A 21666-nucleotide genomic window follows, 5' to 3' on the forward strand; every position below is an offset into this window, starting at 1 on the left:
ACTCTTGGCCCTTTCAACCCTTAGGAATAGGAGTTTCGTTTATTTCATTTGTGAATGGTGATCGGAAGTTCAGATTATGGAAGGCTCGGTTACATTGTTTAGCTTCTACTATTTCCCGTGGTTTTTCTTGGTCCTTCTGAGCATCTTTTATGGATTTTCTATGATGAGAAGTTTCTTCCTTTTTGCTTGACCTTTTCCCGTGTTCCTTTACTTCCTCTTCTTCTTCATCTGAATCCTTCGTTTTATCTGTGTGGACAGTGACCCGATCCTACTCTTTTTCTTTGTGGAGTTGTTTTTCTTTCTGTAACCTTCTCATGTTATCCATGAGTCTAAAGGTTTGAAACGTTGAAATGCGTCGAATTCCTCCAACTCCCATTCTTCCACCATTTTTTTTCGCTGATTCGTCCTTCCTTCTTCACCTACACCTCCATTGTTGCGTCTTGGTGTCTTACCATCGTAGTAACATGCGGTGTTTCTACTGTAGTGATATGCGGTGTTTCTCCAGGACCTTCCAGGTTCTGCATTCTCGTAACGGTACTTGCATTAGCCGCTAAGGTGTTTATGGCGGCCATTTGTAGCGGAGTCCCATGGATGGCGCCACTTGATGTACCTTTTGTTCCATCCTCCATATTAGCAGAGTTGAGTAACTTCTTATAACGATGGATTACCTAGAAACAATCACAAATTCGTAAGTTGGTTGTCCGGGGAGGGGTCCCGGAACAACGCTCTGACAATTAAGTTAGTAGAGGCCTTGATAAGGTTACTAAAATATGTCTTAAATCGAAGTGATAGAATAGTTCTTAGCGTACCTCGCAGGAGTGCATCAAATCCCCAATTTATAATTGGAGTAGAAAACATCCCGGCCTTTCTTTCTACCGAATGATCTGAGGTCTTATCGTATTTATGGCCGTACACCCCAGGGTATGAAGAGAAACACTCAAAAACCATTATACAATTGTACAAGGTTCAATCAATCATTCTTATACAGTTGTTCCTGTTTCTTTGAATTCCCATGTACTTTATGTACTATAGCGACATCATTTTGTTCTTTTCTCACCTCTTCGCCTAACTTCGGTACTTTAGGTTCAGTTGGGTATCGTATGTGATTCGAGGTTTTCACACAGTTTGGGGGTTACACGAGGTTCGGCAGTTCGATCATTCCGAGGGTATAGGAACGGTGATTAATCCTATACCCTATTATCTATGTAGGTGACTACATGGCCATCTTTCTTAACATAATCTTCCAGGAGTGACTTATATCTTGTCATATTCCTAGAGCATCCACTTTCAAGATACCAAACTTGCCTTTAACCCTGCAGTACTTATAAAAAATTAGAACACTTTATGAACCAATTTTGCAATGGGTTTAACAGTAGAGGATTTAGCGGTATTAAAAATTGCATAGCCTTCGGCAGGGAGAGAATTTAATAAGTAATCCCTTTTTATCCATTTTTATTTCTAACAAGGATGTTGTCAACTCTTTTTGAACCTTCCTTAAATGTACACTTAGTGACTTCATGAGAAGGGTCATCATATCCACAACACTTCCTAATACCAAATTTAATTTTTCTTTCAAAAACATGCTTATGAGTTTTAGACTTGGTTTTCCAAATGTTTGAAACACATTCTTTTCCTTTAAAAATTCTTTTTTTTTCTAGAAAAATATAAACTACTATCAGTGATACTATATAAGGTATCATTGGCATGATACTCTGATGAAGAACAATTAGATTCATCATGTCAGAAAGTACTGACATGGATTCGATGTCATAGTTATTAGTCGTATATTCAGGGATATCAAGAATAGCATTATTAATAGCATGAATATCACCATTAGAGATACGAAAGCTAATAAAAGTGGGAATACTAGGGCTCACATACTCCCAGTCAAGGGTTGGACTGAAGGATCAATCGCAGTTAAGTAAGACCATTAGTGTTGGTAACACAATTTTTGTCTATTAGGTCTTGATAATTTACGAAACCATTTCTAATAAATTTTATTTTGCATTCTTGAAAAAGCTCATTTATAGATGGAAATCAAGGTTCTGTTTCAATTTTTTCAAACGTTTCAACAGCGTCTTGGATTTGGCCATCGATTATCTTTTCATACTGATGAAGAATTTGATCATTTACTATTTTGTCAGTTTTAGTGTGAGAATGAACCCAATTAACAATAATGTTTTGATAATTTTCAGAAATCTTTTGAGCAACATTTCTTTCACTGGTGAGTTCGTGATTAGTAAGAGATACTTCTCTAAATTTAGAACTCACCAGGGAGATATACTTCTCACTGGGTAAAATATCAGTATTTAGGGATTATCTTTTCATTATTAGAGTAAGCAACAAATTCTTAACATGATACAAGGAAGATGACTCCTAACTCTGGTCCACGGAATCCCTAATAGCTTTAGAAACGTCAGCTTCAAAGGTGATGGAGCTATTGGATAATTCTTCAGTGAATGGCACACCAATGGTTGCCATTAGACGGACATCCTTTCTCTTGATTTCTTCATCAAAATACTCCTCTTCAACCAAAAACATCTTAGAATCCAGATTATGTTTCTTCAGAGAAACGATCAACCTTTTATACTATAGTTCATATGACTCATCTTTCTTTTCATAATCATAGGTAACTGTCAGCCAATCCATCATCTCCTTTAATGATAAGCAGTTTTGAACACGATGGTAGATCTCTAAAGGCAATGGATTACCAATAGCAAATCGAACACGAATGTCTAGATTTATCAACTTCTTACCATCTTTAGTAGAGATAGGAATATGGAGACCTTTTTTGACAATATCCAACATATCATAGTCCATGGATCCGAGAACAGCCATAGCCTTGATTTTCCACAACGTGAAGTTTTTTGCATCGATAAAAAGAATCTTGTTTAAGGATGTAGATCCAAAGGTTGGTTTTGATGAACTTAGGAAGGTAGTTATTGTTTGTAGTTATTAGAGAGCCATATACAGTTGTTGGATCGCTAGGGTTAATAACAAGCAATGAATTAAACGATAGAACAAGAAGGTTTTCACAAAGTCTTAATCGAAAACTGATTTCGATTAAGGTTTTCACTAAGAACTTTTCTCTTACAAAGAGAGATATGCACAAAGTCGTAGTTTTATAATAAACCCTAAAACAACTATATATACAAGAAAGTATAAACTATCTATGGAAATCCCTACATATCAGGGACTGAAAATAAACTATACATATATAAGATCTTAATCACTAAGATTGAGAATTTGGAAATCGTGGGAGAAAAGCAATCTTTACGCAGGCACTAATGAAGACTAGACAACATATTTGATGTTGATAGATGATCAGCGTGTCAATAGGTTTTTCATATTAGATTATAAGGTTTGACCTTACAAAGTCCCCGGGAAGAATTGGCAACAGAGAGCAAAAAGCTCTTGGTTTATGTAGTTTGGTATATTACTTAAAGTTAAGGTGGAGATTGTGAAATGTGACTTTAGTTGTCTGATCAGTACATGGATTATAAGTGGTTGGTTGCCCAGTAGATAGACGCCTAATAGCTAGCTTGCTCAGCTTGTAGCTGGCTGCCTGTTAGTTGTTAGCTGGTGGAATGGGGGCGTAGTTGTAGCTAGGGTTTATATTGTGTTTTGCCTAGAAATAAAGGTTGATACTATTGTTTCAATAGAGTGGTATTGTATTGTAATATAATTTTCAATATTGTAAATAAGAATACTCTCTTATACGTAAACATAAATATATTGACAGAACCATACAAATATTATGTCTTTTGGTTTATTCTCATTTTTGTTATACAACCCTGTCTTTTATGATTAGTTATGATTGTTGTTCTTCTTCAATTGACTCTTCAACCAAAGGGATTTTGGGAGAAACATAGGAAAGGAAGTGGAATTTTGTTTTTTGTTTTGATAGGGTGAAAGTATATGTGCATAGAATCTAGCACAGCTAGCAAAAATTGATATAGGTTAATGGAGTAAACCTAGCTTCACCCCACCCTCACCCTCAGCGTACGCACCATCCTACCCTACCCATTTATCTATGAATTACTTTAGTGCAATGTGAGTGGCGATTAAAGAAAAAAGACTCGGAATCTCAATGATGGAAAGAGAAAGTACCATTTTGTTGATTTATATACATGATGAAGAGGTGTAGTAAGGTACAACTCCTCTTTTGTATCAAAAGCCACATACACATACACGTTTTGTTTTTTATTTTGTAATATTATGATTAATATTTTTATGTTTAAACCGGCACCAAGTGGAAGAGATATATAGAGGTGATATTTACCCTTTTTTTATTTGTGTTTTTTGACAACAGATTTGTTAGTTAACTTTAAAAACAAACACAATTCTAGAGTTTTTATCTTCTATTCTCACATAAAATGAATATAGAAGGTAACATAAAAAGACAAGAAAATAAAGGAAAAAAGTTAGGAAAAAAAAAAGCTAGATATTGTACTACACTTGCACTAGTGGAGATGGAACACACACCATCATGCCTCAAAATCCTACACCCAATTCAAAAGCTTTTCTTATAAAGGTCGTGGAATACAAACTTGTACTTTACCCTTTACAAATTGTAAATGTTTTGTATTGTGTGGACCAGGGAATAAAGGGGTTTTACATCTAAACCCCACTCCAATATGTGCTCCAAAAGAAGAGCAAAAGCACACTCAACCAATCTATCAAAAAACCACTACAGGACTTGCACACTTTGATTTTTTTAGTCAAAACCTACCGGACTTCTATTCACAGTTCTGGATCCTGGATCAAACAGAATCCACCAGCTTTTTTATAGTAAATCATACACCATAAATTTTCACCTCGTGTAATATTTTTAAAATGAAAGAGATGTACTTTGTTTGACCATAAATGTTAAAGGGTATCTATAATAATCAGAATAAAACTATATAAAATATAATACTATCATTGACGATGACATAAAACTATGAAAAATTAGACGGATAAAAGGAGTAAATGTACATCGGATTCAAGCAATTATAAGCATTCCTTCTTAAAAACAAATGCTTATAACATTAGAATATTAAGATACTATCAATATAATTCTAACTCAATAAAGACCCAAAATCTTCCACCACGGGGTACCTATTAGTCCCCATATCATTATGTTAATCATGGCCATGATAATCCCAAGCTTGAAGACATCGGGAAGTCTTACATACCCAGCTGCAAAACAACATAACAATCATTGAAGCCTGTTCATTTTAGTTCCCGTTTGCTATGCATTGCATAAATGATATGAAGTAACATTACTAGATATGATAAATAATAATAATAATAATAATATAATAATAATAATAATAATTATTATTATTATTATTATTATTATTATTGTAATCAATTAAACAAAAATTGTATTTTTTTCAATCTAAAATAATAAAACAATGAGATAAAGATTGCAATTTCTTTTTCCAACTAAAAACATAAAACAATGTGTGACAATGACTCTCTTTCAATTTTATTGTCTGTGAAAAAACATAAATGCCCTCTAGATCCTTATAAGCGAAGCTGGACAACACTTATCCAGTTCCATGAAATCCAATTTGGCCAGTATATCAAATACATGCTGCATGTGTCACATGGGATGAGATATGATTGGACCTGATAGGACTACATACTACTATAATAGCTTTATAGGGCTAATTACAATTATAAGGATGACGAGGACATTCACGTCTTTGCATAGACGGATGATCGAAACCGCCCTTCTCCCATCTTGTTTTATCTTTTTATGTAATATAGAAATGTACAATTTTTGTCTAATTGACACAAGTCATGGTCTCAGTCCAATGAATGTCAAACACAACATAATACAAACTTGTTGTGTCATGTCCTACGACAAACTCTCCATTAAAACTATAGGAAGATTGAAGACCCAAAATTTGATACATACCTCCATAATATACAGCAGCCTGACCACTACTATAATGTGTGAGTGCACCAAAAAGATTTGTATTGTATGCCAAAGTCAATGCCGAAAGAGTTCCGGGGACTTTAGCAGTTAGATGCATTGAAAGGAATGCGGAGTACAATGCACCAACATGAGCTGTTTGACCGGCAAATAGATAATGAATGAAGAAATAAACAGCTTGAAGGAGAAGAAGTGCAAGATGCCATCCAACTGAAAGAGATTTCAGAAAGTTGGCCACACAAGTTGACATCCAGGGCACGACTCCTAAGTCGGTGAGTTGAGTTGCCATGCCAATGAGCACCCCAAACCAAGCCAATGTGTCCCATGCTGATTTTTCACATAGGCAATCGTCCCATGTGAGGACCCCGAGGATTAAAAGGATCGATAAACCTAGCATTGCTGCAACGACACTTGAAATGCCAAGATTCTCTCTGTGTATATAAATAAATTCAAGAAACATTAGTTGATCTACACCTTTCATCCAAAAACAAACATATAAAATATAAATCATATACATAACACTATGTCATATGACCAACATAAGATTGGTTTTGTTGGTTACTGCCAACCAATGTATAATAAAATAAAAAAGATAACACTATGTCATATGAGCAACATAAGATTGGTTTTGTTGGTTAGTGCCAACCAATGTATAATAAAATAAAAAATGAATAAATTTCGGGAAAAAAAAAATCAAAAAGGGTGGGGCGACGACCATGTTGGGGAGCCCAAATTGATTTTTCTCCATTTGTCACATGTCACTTAAGGATTGGTTATCTATTTTTGTAGTAAACTTAAGGAGCTATTTGTTAGATCCAAACTATTTGATATAACATTTAAAAACTAATACTTGGTTCTGGCTCCTATGATATGTCTCTTACTCTATTAGTCGGTCAGATTCAATTAGATGTCCGACTCAGACCGACTCAATCAACAACTATAAAACAACACGTAAATACAACTGTACTTTTTGTAATTTTTTCTCTCAATAGTAATAATAATATTGGCAATTTCAAAGTTCAATCCCAAAATTCATAATTTTATATTTTAATTTTAATTTCTTTGTATATTTAAAATGAATAGTTTATACCTTGCTAAATTAAATAATCAATACGACAAAACTTCATTATAAAATTATATATATATATATATATATATATATATATATAATTTTTTCAGCGATTTTATATAAAAAAATAGCGATTTTTAATTTTGTAAAGTCAAAAAAAAATTAATATCTCAAAGTATTTTTTATACATTTTTAGGGTTTTTAGGGTTTTCTTTAAGTTTATATATATATATATATATATATATATATATATATATATATATATATATATATATATATATATATATAGGGTGAGGTTCAATAGAGAACCATAATTAACCAAGGAACCAATGAACCAATCATGAGCGTTGGAAATCATAACGATCAATGGCCAAGGAAATAAATGTATACTTTTACATTGAACGCACACACACCGGATTATACCAAAAAATCCACCCTTCACAAAAAAACCCACCACTTTTTTTCGTTTAAATTTTTTTTAGGCCATGTTTTTTATCGAAAAAAAAAACCGAATATACCGTTGTTCACGATTTTTCGTTCTCTTTCCATAGAGATCCATGATGATATATAAAAAACGAACTTTTTTTTTCGAAAAAAATCCACTTCATTTTCTTTAATGAAAAAAATTTAAGGTCTATTTTTTTATAGAAAAAAATTAATAAATATATCAAAATTCATATTTTTTATACTTTTTAAACATAGATTCATATTCAAGTTAAAAAAAAAAAAAAACTTTATTTCAGTTTAGATTCACATTGTGAACCTGTTCAGATTCATATTGTAAACCTATTCAGATTCACATTATGAACCTCCTTAGATTCACAGTGTGCATAATAAGAAGTCAGATTCACAGTGTGAATCTGAACTGATCGGAGCTTTTTCACATTGTGAATGTTAAAATTTGAAATATTTACAGTTTAGATTCACAGTGTGAATCTACACTAATCGAAGTTTTTTTTTTTAACCTTCTCAGATTCACAGTGTGTATAATAGTAATTCAGATTCACAATATGAATCTGAACTGTTTGAGATTTTTCATATTGTGAATGTTAAAAATTGAAATATTTACAGTTTAGATTCACAGTGGGAATCTGTACTGTTCGAGGGTTTTTTTTTTTTAGTCGTTGTTGATGTTTATTAATAGAGTACAAAAAAATAATATTTTTGGTATAATTAGTTTTTTTTTTATAAAAATAAACTTAAATATTGAAAAAACTAAGAAAATTAAGTGGGTTTTTTTCGAAAAAAAAAATTCGTTTTTTATATATCATCATAGATCTCTATGGAAAGAGGACGAAAAATCGTGAACAACGGTATATTCGGTTTTTTTTTTGATAAACAACTTGGTATAAAAAAAAATTTAAATGAAAAAAAGGAAGTGAGTTTTGTTATAATCCGGTACATGTGCGTCCATTATAAAAATTTACAACCCTTCCTTTTGCCGTTGATAGCTTTAAATTCCGACGCTTTGGATTGGTTCATTGGTTCCTTGATTAATAAATGGTTCTCTATTTAACTTTTCTATATATATATATATATATATATATATATATATATATATATATATATATATATATATATATATATATATATATATATATATATCATAACTTGAGATTGGATACGATTAAAGGTTGTGTATGCCGATAAGGATGAAAATAATTTTTTTTTTATGAAAAGGGCACTTGGGTTGGTTTCCTATAACATAGTCTAAAAGTCTAAATGACAAAACGAAAAGGAAGGTCGATCACATTAGAATTAGAATTAACAAATTGCCAAACTTGTCCTAGCAAAAAGTTATATATTGGAGTAAATTACACGAATGGTCCTTATGGTTTGGGGTAATTTGTACGTTTGTTCTCTAATTTATTTTTTTAATTTGTAAGGTCCCTACTGTTTGTTTTTGTTGCGCGCTTGGTCTCTGTCTTACCTAAGAAGACTATTTTGCCCTTGATTTTTTAATTTATTTAAATAAACACACTTCCAACCCCACTTCCACATCATCTTACCTTACCTTACCTTACCTTACCTACCTCATTTTATTTAAATAAATTAAAAAATCAACGGCAAAATAGTCTTTTTAGGTAAGATAGTGACCAAGCGTGCAACAAAAACAAACTGTAGGGACCTTCCAAGTTAAAAAAATAAGTTAGGAACCAAACATGCAAATTACCTCAAACCATAGGGACCATTCGTGTAATTTACTCTATATATTGATGTTTCTTGCAATTCTAACCCATACCGGTATGTAGTGATATGTTCCCAAACCAGAAAGATATCATCCTAAAACTAACTAGGCTACAAAACTGGGGAATTATAATGGAGCAATAAAATTAACATACCCGGAAATCCATAACGCAACAGTTACGAGCATGGTTCCTAACATGATCCATTCGTCCCTTTTAACCGGACCCATTTGTTCAAGCTTGGTTTGAGCCAAGATAGGAGCATTAGGTGTATGCTTGGTCTCCGGTGGAAAGATCTTGTAGATGATGAGTGGAGTTAACATAAGAGAAACCAAGGCTGGTAAACAAGAACCTTTGAACCATGTTATCCATGGGTCTTTGATTTTCACCCCTAAACTGTCAGCTAGTTTTATACATAACATGTTCTGAGCTGCAGCCGTCAAGAAAAGAGCGCTCGAGCTACTAGATGACTGTCATATGATAAAACATAAATTAGAAATAGACAACCTTTTGCAGACTATCTAAAAACTAACTGAAATGCACAAGTTGTTGACTACTGGACTTTTCACGCACTCATAGAGTTTGAAGATTGTATATCCTTATATTTAAAACTGAAGCTCAAATGAGAAGTACAATGTGCCATATAAATTTTACAAGGGGCTCTAGACTGTATTTTGGCCAAGGTTCTAAATAACGTAAGGCGTGACTTGGCGGCAATGTCAAGCCTCAAGCTTTTCTGAGCCTTGGCGAGCCACGTTGTTTGTAAGGCGTGACATAAGGCGGCAATTTTGTACAGTATATAATTAATATTTTTATATGTATTTTTAACTATTATTCATTTTTATACACATATATGAGTTAAGACGGTGTTTTGGTAAGCTTGGCGGCAGGTACAAGCCTTGGAGTCATGGAGCGCCATGGCGAGCTTTTTAGAACCTTGATTTTGGCTTATATATCTTAAACTTAGTTTTGGGCTTAGCTTTAGTAACTAGGTCCAATTTTAAGACTGAACGGTGTGGGCAACCCCCAGAGCCGTTATTCTAACGTGGCGGCCCCCTCAATGTCGTTACCACGCGAAACACCCCCTATTCGTTTTTGTCCGTTATGAGGATACTCGTTGCCCTTCGTTGCCGTCGTAACATTTGATAATGCGTTCAACGGTCAAAATTTCGACTGTTGTTGAAGTGTAACATGTAAAAAAAATTTTAACTTTTTTTATTTTATCTATAAATACTCTCTCAAACATAAAAATTTTACCAAACATTCTTTTCTCATCTTCAATCTAATTTTAACTTTAAAAAAAACTCATTTTTCCTTTCAACCAACTATGGAGCAAAACCCGAACACCCCGCCTCCAAACACAAACACATCTATCTCGATGGGTTTCGCACAATACGGAAGTTATATGAACCTCCTCACCTCAAACTCACCCCAAAGCAAGTTCCTACATCCCCTTACATGCAACAAAACCCAAATCTTCAACAAAACCTTTTCAGTGCTTTCAGTTCCATGCAACAAACAGCCACACAACCAGCACCCTCACAACCACCACCAGAAATTGTTCATGAAATTTGGCGGTGGCGTGGTGCGGGACTTCAAAGAATCCAACCATAGGAAATGATATGCGAAGAGTTGGGTTTTGGGAAGTCGTGCTCGAGAAATTCCACATGCTTATGAAGAAACAACCATATCGAAATATCGACATGTTTAGCAGCAAATGGACTCCCCCCTCCCCCCCGACCGGTCGGACGCGACAAAGCGAAACGTACTCAGCGTCACGCGGACGAAATTGATAGAAGGGTACAAGAGTTGGCGGAAATGAAAGCAAAGTTCGACAAACATAATATGATTGCCCAACAAAAGGTTGATGTGCAACGTGAGCACTTGGAGTTTCTTCGTAAGCAAGTCGAGAAAGATCAAATGGCGAATGATTTAGCAATTCTCCAGACCAGCAAAGCAAATATCGGATCACGAGAAGTACTAGTGCTCCGGAAGATGAAGGAGAAAATCGAAAGACAATATTTGGGTGACTAGTTGATCGGTTTTAGTTTTTTAGGACGTTTGGTTTTTTTTTTTTTTTTTGCCTTCAACATTGTGTTTTTTTTGTTTGTTTGTTTGTTTTTTAATTTTTAATGTTATGGTTAATCTAGTAGTTAGTTAAATTGCATGTTTCGTTTTTTTTTCATTAATCCAATGTGATTAAAAAAATATAATGAAAAAAAAACAATCAAAAATAAATTAAATTGAAAAGCCGAAAAAAAAAGAAAAAAAAATGATGACATGGAAAGTTAAAGATGTTATAACTTGCCCATTTCCTCCATTTGGTGTTATAACACCACAATGACATGACATGTGAGGTGACAATTTTTGGGTGTGATAACACTCATTAACTAGAATTCGCTTCGAAGTTGTGACATATACTTGCGCCTTATTTTATTAACGATCATACAATGATGTCAGGATAAAAAAAATTTGCTTAATAAAAAATTACTAGTTGATTGATAATTATTATTATTATTGAATATAACTTTAAAATGATAAATGTTAGAGACCTATGAATACCGAAATAGGAAAAATACTCGAATAATTATCTGATATTCGTAATTATATTAACTCCTTAAAAATTATATAAACACTAAATGCGACTGCACAAATTCTAACATCAGAAAACTATCAGGATAAAAATGGCACCGGTGATTGGTCTTTAAAGATGTTTAAATATTTGATACATATAATAAGTAGGCAATATTTTGCTATAAATGTCTATGTATCAAATAACTCAATAGATAAGTATAGATTTACAAATAATAAAATATTTCAATTAAAATTATTTTCAAATTATCGATCCACCTAAGGATTTAGATCTACAAAAAATAGTTTTGCATTAAATAAGAAAAAGGTAGTATTTTACCGGATTAAATTTGGTAAGTGGTGCTTGTTCATGGTTTGAGAATAAATTTACATTGAAAGCTCTTAAATCGTTTAATACCTAAAGAAAAATTAAATAACTTTCTATTTTTTTCCTAACAATCCTCCTACCCAATTAAAGGATGACATTTGTCACATTTAATGAACATTTAATGAATTTTAATGATATTTTAGTATACTAATGAGACATATCATCATTTAATTGGATGGGAGGGTTTGTAGAAACAAAAAATAAAAGGATATTTAATTTCTCATACCTAAATAATTTGTAGCTATTGATTTACCTTTGTTATTGGTACTGTTATGAAAGAGAAATCAAATATTCATACTAATTTTTCTACTCTTTAACTCTTTAGATTAAGTAAAAAAAGGATTATGAGAGAGATTAGGAGGATATTTAATTTTTTATTATGAAAATGTAAACCCAAAATAAATAATACACAAATAATTTTCATCAATTATTCAACATGTGAATAATTTTCCAAAGGGAGCTATTATTCATACCCTCATTTTATTTATTCAACCCCTTTTATTATTATTTGTTTGGTGGAAAGTTAAAAAGTAACATTGTTTTCGGTACCATATTTACATACAACAGTAGTTAAAGGGCGTTCAGCGCCAATAAATTCGTGTATAAATACTGTAATCATTAGAAAATTGATTTGATTTCTCTGCATTCAAATCCCATCAGTTACACGCGTTCAATTGTTTTTTTTTTGTTTTGTTTATTATTGTTTTACATCCTTTAACATAGATAAAAGTTTCAAAACACAGCCTTATATTTTTTACTTTCATTTTAAATTCTAATAACTTTTTATTTACTTGAAATATAAAGATAAAAATATATGCTCATCTTTTAGCTTTTATTTATTATTATCTATGAAAATATTAATTTAATTTATTATAAAATTTAAATCCAAAATGTTTAGAAATCTTAAAAAACTATCCCGTAATGAAAATCTTTTAAATATTTAAAATAGTATCAACTAAAATGTCAAGTCACCGTATATTTTTGAAATAATATCAATTAAAATGTTAATGATCGACCAAATAATATCGAGGGTTTGAGCATAAAGAAGTTATCGGGAATGAGGAGTATGACAAAATGAGAGGGAACGACCGTAATGAAAACGATTCAATCAGTTTACGTCATCGTTACTATAATACCTCTGTGATTTTTTTAATGTTTCATGTTTGCATGTTTCTTTTCATTTATTTACAAAATCGTCACCTTGTTAAATTAAGGTTTATAATTTTGTTCCTACGTTCTCAAATTGATACATGATATTAAATTATTAATAGTTTTATAATATGAATATTCTAGAAATGAAAGTAAAAATACCTTCATCGTTGGCGGCAAGAAAGTATGGACTTAAAAAACAAAAACGGAGTTCTTTGATGACACAATAATTAAATAGTAACATATCAATTCTAAACTAGAAATAAAATTAAATCATAGGTCCCGACTAAAAAAATAGAAACCAAACATAGGGATAATACAATTTACACCAAAACAATTTTATAAATAATATTAAAACCTGTGATATTAGGTCACACGATTATAATGAATACAAAATATATAGCTCCCATTAACTCCAAGTATACGGAGGTTCGTTAAAAAAACATATAGCTTTTTACCTAAATATACAAAAGTACGAGTAATAATATTATATATATATATATATATATATATATATATATATATATATAATTGTTGGTTAACTATAAATAATATTTTATTAATATTATCTTACAAATAAAAATCAATAAAATAAAATATCTTAATTTAATAACTTATATATATATATATATATATATATATATATATATATATATATATATATATATATATAGAGGTTTATAAATATTAACTAATTATATATTAAACAACTATTAATAATAACTATGTAATCATAATTTAATTATTAAAATAATTAAAAGTAGTAATGATTAGTAAAAAGTAAAATGATTAGTAAAAACAATAATTGGAAAAATGATTAGAAGGTAGAGATAAGTAGAGATGGGATAGGAATAAATGAAGCATTTTCCAAATAACATATACACATTAATAATAATAATAATAATAATAATAATAATAATAATAATAATGGAAAAAAGACAAAACAAAATTTCAAATAAAATAATAATAATAATATAATAATAATAATAATAAATAAATAAAGTAACAATAAATATAAAAAGATATTGTAATATATAAAATTAAAGATTAAAATAATGATTTATCCAAACAATTGATATAATTGCTTTTAGATAGGTACAGCTAGCAAGGTATTATATCTTAAATGAATTGAAGGATGTGATATGTTCATGTAGCCCTCACACACCCACAACACTAGCACAATATTGGTAGCATGTGATACAATCCAATGGACTTGAAGATAATGAATTTTAGTGATGATACAATGGACTGAAGTTGATGGATGTTAGTGATGCGATGTCATGTTGTATAGTAATAAAGGAACTCAGTTTTGTTCAAGAATCTTTTGGAAATAACAAAATAAGGAAAATGTTAAAAAATTATAATAATCTATTACAATTGTTTTTTTATATAATAGATATCAAAATATATTTAATACATATTATTATATTCTCTCTTACTCGTATGAAATAATCAAATCATAGGCTACATATACTATTCTATTCACACGAAAGGTACACAAAATAACTTGGGACAGGGAGAGGTACGAGTAGAATTAATCTATTTAATAATTGTATTGTATTATTCAAACAAACATTTTAAATATTAAACAAAACATTTTTCATAAAATGTTATGATATTTTCGAAATCAAAAGTTAAAATATATACTCTCTTTGTTTCATATTAATAGTCTCCGTTTCATATTAATGGTCTATGTTCATTTTTGTTTTGTCCCAAAATAATAATCTACTTCTAAAAATAAATATCACTTCTACCAAAATACCTATCATTATTATTAGTTAACATACAATGGACTTAAATGCAACAAAAGAATGAAATTAAATGTAACAAAAAAATACAACTGTCATTTCATTTAATAAAATTAGTGGTAATTAATGTTCTCTTAATCTGTGTGTGTTTTTTTTTCTGTGGACAATAATTTTTGGACGGATGAGTATTAAATATATATACGGACCAAATAAAAAATTAGAGGTTATACAAAAACTTTAATAGTTACATTACTAGAAAAAAAAACTCATTTCCAACAATAGTTTTCAACAAGTATCGTCGCTAAAGGGTGTCAACAACGGATGTACACTGAATTTTCATTTATCGAACTTTTGTGACGGATTTCCAACGATCGATTTCCAAATTTATATATTTTTTTGGACGAAATCGAATAGTTATTCCGAAGCATTATATATATATATATATATATATATATATATATATATATATATATATATATATATATAAAAGTTTAAATAAAAAATAGTAAATAGTATGAAAATATAAAAATACTATTTTATATTATTATTCAGCAATGAATGCCGTATATATGTATTGTTGAAATAATTTTAATGTAAATATTAACGTTTAATTAATTATATATTCATTAGAATGCTATTATTCTATTATAAATTTTATGTATGTTTATTATTGTAGTAAATTATTATATTAGTTTTAATGTGTGATTATCCATTTATTCAATATTGAATAATTACATAAAGCTGACGATATAAAATTCGTTGCAGAATAATAATATAAAAATAGTGTTTTTTCGTTTTTACACTATTTACTGTTTCTATTTGAATTATATATATATATATATATATATATATATATATATATATATATATATAAAGGACATGTCTTATATAAAAGAAAATAAAATATTAAATAAAAAAAGATATGTTAGTCAATCGATGTGTCTTAAAGACCATCAATATAAGTTTTAAAACCACAGAGATCAAATTTCTTAAAGAAATATTGTGACTTTTGAAATACAAGGAGACAATTTATATAATTTTGCCTAAAATAAATAATATATATATATATATATATATATATATATATTATAAAGAATATTAGTTATATATCTTCAATTTTAAGAGGTATATACTTAGTTTTTTTGTACAAAGCAAATATGCATAAATAAATCATTAATATTTACTAAAAGTTTTAAAAGTTAAATTAAGCAAGGTTATTAAGAAATTTAATTTGGAGCAAAATGATAATTTTAAAATACTAAGTTCATGTTTATAAATCAATTTATATTTCTTAAAGTAGACACCGATAATAATTAATGTACATCAATTATATATACAAACAATATAAATATAAGGTATAAACATAAATATTTTAATTAAAAGTGGTAACTTTTTTATTACATAATACTAATAATAAAATCTAATACTTATTTTCTCGTAAGAAAACTATTCGGCAAAAGAGTTATTTATTGTCGCTGCTTTGTACGGGCACACATCTAGCACATCTATATATATATATATATATATATATATATATATATATATATATATTAAAAAAAACTATTAGATAAATTCTATTGTCTAAAACAACATTGGCATTATGTATTTATGTTTTGGTTGAAGAATTTCCATAGAATAGAGTTTCTTTTGTTCTTTCTATTTGAGTTAGGAACTCGATTTTATATATATATATATATATATATATATATATATATATATATATATATATATATATATATATATATATATATAATAGACATATTTTTAAGTTTTATATTGATTTGAAACCCTATGTCTTTATATTTTTCAATGACTTTACATTTCTTTTAATAACTATTATTAATTGATATAATAACTGTTTATGTAATGTGTTTATGAAATGTTGCTAACGTTTTGTTTTCATGTTTTTCTTTGGTAGATTTCATATAATCAAAATTGTTATGTTTTGGAAAGAACTTTTGATTTATCGATCAAGCTAAATTTGAAGAAGCATAGTTTTTTGTGAAATTTTGCTAATTTTTTGTGTTCATGTTTTTATTTGGTCGATTTTATATAATCAAAATTGTAATATTTTGGAATACAATTTTGATTAATCATCTTGCCCTTATGAATCTTGGTGGTGAGATCTTGGAACCTCTATCATTTGTCCCGGTAGCACGATCTTTACGGACTTTAGTTGTGGTTTTATTGTTTCCTTTATCGTTAATCCTAATGACCTTACCGTTATGGATTTTTGTTAAGGATTTTAATAGTGGATCTTATTCTATCTGGTTACCTTTGTTTGCCTCCTAAAGATTTGTTCTTGTTGTTGTTCTTCCATTCAAATGGTGTTCGGATTTCATATTTATAGGTTAACTGTGATTTTATTTTTTTCAATGTGAATCCTATGGTGCATATTTGCACCTCTACTGTTGTTTTGTCAAAAAAAAAATGCAATAAAAAAATTGTTATTTTGATGCTTTTTTTTTCATGAATATTGAAAACAGAGAATCATTACATATTTTATGGTGTTTTGATTGAAAATTATTGAGAAAAAAAAATCTCCGGATTTTTTTAGTTCTTATTGGTAGAGATTGTCCTCTTAGGATTTAAAAGCCATAAGTTTTAATCTTTTTGCATGCGTTTATGCAACCACATCAATTTTTCAAAAATATAACTAAATCCATAAATATTCATCCTTTTTGCTTTACGTTTAGCCAACGACATCGGTTTTTTCAAAATATAATTAAAACTACAAATGGATGAATACTACATGGACCAATTTACTCTAAATTTTTTGATGTTGAAAAGAATATTTTTGATTAACTGAATATTTTATTGTGTATATTATATATTATATTATATTAACAGAAAATCACAAATTTAGCTAATTTTACCATTACCAAGCTTTTTATTTTATTTTTTAAAATAGGTAAAAATCCAAAAATGACTCAAATACTCGTAACCTGATAAAAAGTGAGAGTGAGATTTGTGTAAGTGATGACCTGTGAAAATCTTGTTTTTTTACGAACTTTGAATCTTCGTAACTCTTTCATACGAACTCACTTAAATGTAGATATTTTTTTGTGTGTTCTTTGTATACTAACATGGGTATCCATAGATATTTTATATTCCAAATTTGGATCTCAAGACGTCACAAGTTTTTAACTCCAAAATAGTTTACTCCGTAAAAAAAATTGAAAAAAAAGACCCAACTTTAACATTAATTAGTTTAGCATGCGAACTCCAGATATCATATCAGGATACTATGTAAGCTTAAAAGATAGGATAGTTTTATCCTAAGATCATACTTTTTTTTTTCATATTGACCTCTTCTATCTATTGTGGTTAGAATAAACTTAATAACATTTATCCTTTTAACATTCAAAAAAAAAAAATCAACAAACAAATTAAAGCTGACCATGGGTCGACCTGAGTTGGGTTCGGGTTCAATCCATTTATTAATTAGGTTAAAAATTTTAACCTAACCCAACCTGTTTATTTAAGTGTGTTGATATTTCCAACCTAACACAACTTTTAGATAAATAGATTGTCATCGGGTTGACCTATTTATATAGTTCTCGATCCAACCTATTAAATAAATGAGTTAAACTTGAGTTAACTTACTTAAAATCAAAAAATTAAATACATTAACTAAAAATTATACTATATAAATCAGTTCCAAACATAAATAAAATTTCAAAATATGATAAGAGCACAATCACAATTTACAAATTTGAATAAATTGTTCAAATAACATTAAAAAAATTTAGTTTCAAAGGGATTTTGGAGAGTGGCTAATATTTTCGGCGATAAGAAAAAAGATTGGAATTAAGATTGCATTTTTTTTAAAACACAAATAATAATACAACATTTTAATTTATAATTTAATAAATCGATTAATACAAGATAATATTCAAATAAATATTAAATTAAACATATATTAAAATTAAATGGGTTGTCAGTTGAAAACGGCTTCACAATTTTTACCCACCGCAACCTATTTAATTAAATGAATTAGACGTATTGATCTATTTAACTTAAATGAGTTAGACGTTTTCGATTGGGTTGGGGTTGGATAATTTTTGTCAGAAACAATCTCACTCCACATTAGTTTGCGTGAAAATCTCGAAAAAAGAAAAATCATAGATATTTTTGGTGGTGACATAAGAAAACCTAAAAATATCGCAGGCGCAGGCAGCTAGATTGTAGTATTTGGCGACCTGTAAAAATGGTAGCTATTTAAGTCATTTTACTATGACCATTTTTTGAAGAAAAAAAAAGTTAATGAGATTAACTTAAATTGCCATTTTCTATTTTATTAATCAAACTTTTTTTTTTAAATAATCGTAAACGTTGGATTCGTCGACTCGCTGTGTGTGTACTTGTGCCGAAAGAAAAGCTTCTATGGAGATTTGCATTAAATACAATAATTTACCAAAACGAAGACAAAATAACACACGATTCTGCAAACTCTTACATGTCTTGTATTATCTAAGTAATTGATTATCAATTAAATCCGAATCAGATGAATGGTCACCTTTTGTCGTGAGATATCCTATCTTATCCCACTCACACCCCGCCGACTAGGGGTGCACCGGTTTGTTTAGTTGCATGTGATAAAATGATAATAGAAATAAAATACAGATAGATAATTAATAAGTTATTATATTAAGTAATTATGTTTCACGTTTGATTAATACTTTAATTTTTGATAGTTTTGAATAATAGTTTGCATTATATGTAAACTTAAGGTAGTGATTTATACACAACATTTTTTAGCCATACATAATAATTTATGCATTAGATGATTTATACACAACATTTTTTAGTCATACATAATAATTTATGCATTAGATGATTGTACAATACAATTATATAAAAAATAAATTGTTATGTATGGCTAAAAATATTGTGTACCTAAACATACTATGCTATGTAACTCTAATTTATATATTTTGTGTCATAATTAACATAATATTATATATGAAATTAAAAGCTTGAACATAATAAGTTCATTAGAGCCAAAATAAGATTATGATAAAGATATTTTTAGTTATCAGTAATAAAAACGTTTTTTCCAATTAAAATCATGAAAGATTTTATCATATTTTAGTTTTTCATTATATTACTATATGATTTAAAAAATAAGTTAAATCATGACCATGTTCCATTTTAAATATTAGAAATAAACTTTTCTTGTTGCAATGTAATACCAAGCAATACCTTAAATATTTTATATCTCTCATGCATATATTACTCAAAATTGGAAATTGGAAACAGTTGTAATAGTGTTAGTAAATATATAATTAATTAATTAATGCATACCTTTCTGAAAGAAAAAAGCATTTGAAACTTGTAACAGATGTTATGAGCGTACCTGAAATTGAGATTGAACGAGGAAAGCACCAAGTCTCCGAGCGGAGCCGTCCTTAGGCCTACTCTCACCGGCGATCGCCAAGGAATTAATAATCGGCAAGAAGATCCCACCGGCCCTGGCAGTGGTACTAGGCATCGCCGGCGAAATTATAGCTTCGCAAATCGCCAAACCGTAGGCCAAACCCAACGTGCTCTTGCCTAACCACCTCACAAAGTACATTGCCATCCGATCACCCAGTCCGGATTTCACAAACCCTCTGCTGAAGAAGAACGACGCAACTATCAACCATATCACTTCGTTCGTGAAGGCAGCGAAGGCAGATTTGAACGGAAGCGTCTTTGTCACGACGGAGATCGTTAGACACACGAAAGCCCAAGCACCGACGGGCAAAGGTCCGAGGATGAGTCCCGCGATGGTGGTGAGGAAGATGGCAAACAGTCGCCACGCTTGTGTTGTAACCTGACTGGGTTTTGGGATGGCGAAGCAGACGATGAGTCCAACGGAGATGGAGAGTGCCAGTGGAATCGGCTTTGCACCGGGCAAGTTCTGGAATCTGAAAGAGCGACGGCAGGTGTGGGTAGGGATGTTGATTACGGCGGCGTTGTTAGCTTCTGGCGGAGGATTTGACATCTGAGGAGATGATTGATGCGGCGATTATGGATGTGAAATGATAATAGTTGTAGTGGGGATAAAAGGGTAAGAATGATGAGGATGAAGACTACGTATCTTCCCGCATGACCTTCTATTGTGCGTGTAATCAACATCAATCGAACCATACAACCTCGGTTATATTTTTGCAATGAATTCGGTCTATAAAACGTTACAAACTGTGGATCTTTACTTATTTTGACAAAAAGATCATATAGAATCATGGTCAAATTGTCGAAGAAGATGCCTAATTTTCATACAAGACTTTAACAACATTCAAACAGCCTACTAACTAACATACACTTATTACGTTTTTCTTTGGTCACGTCACTTTTTATATCACCTTACAAAACTAGTATGTGTTATATATATCTTACCATACTTTTATTTTATTTTAAATATATATAAATAATATATCAATATTATACTATATTTGTAGAGAATTAAAACCCATTAATTTTGATACTTTTTATTGTTTTTTAATATATATATATATATATATATATATATATATATATATATATATATATATATATATTACTTATTATGCAAAATTAATCGGATGCTGAATTTGAAGAGGTGCACACCTTCATGCAGCATATACAACTGTTTTATGCATTAC

General features: G+C 29.9%; 1 protein-coding gene across 1 annotated transcript; it reads right to left on the bottom strand.

The window, feature by feature from the left end:
• Window positions 1-4930: 4930 nt before the first annotated feature.
• On the bottom strand, window positions 4931-21358 carry LOC145116585 (dicarboxylate transporter 2.1, chloroplastic-like). Its single transcript, XM_079052919.1, has 4 exons — window positions 20397-21358; window positions 9338-9651; window positions 5909-6357; window positions 4931-5181 (listed from the first exon to the last, which is right to left on the bottom strand). Exons 1-4 carry the CDS (start codon window positions 21024-21026, stop codon window positions 5066-5068), a joined length of 1509 nt encoding a protein of 502 aa, XP_078909045.1. The 5' UTR covers window positions 21027-21358; the 3' UTR covers window positions 4931-5065.
• Between the last annotated feature and the right edge of the window lie 308 nt (window positions 21359-21666).

This window comes from Lactuca virosa, chromosome 5 (genome assembly GCF_052849685.1).
Source record: "Lactuca virosa cultivar CGN04683 chromosome 5, Lactuca_virosa_CGN04683_v6, whole genome shotgun sequence".
Taxonomy (NCBI): domain Eukaryota; kingdom Viridiplantae; phylum Streptophyta; class Magnoliopsida; order Asterales; family Asteraceae; genus Lactuca; species Lactuca virosa.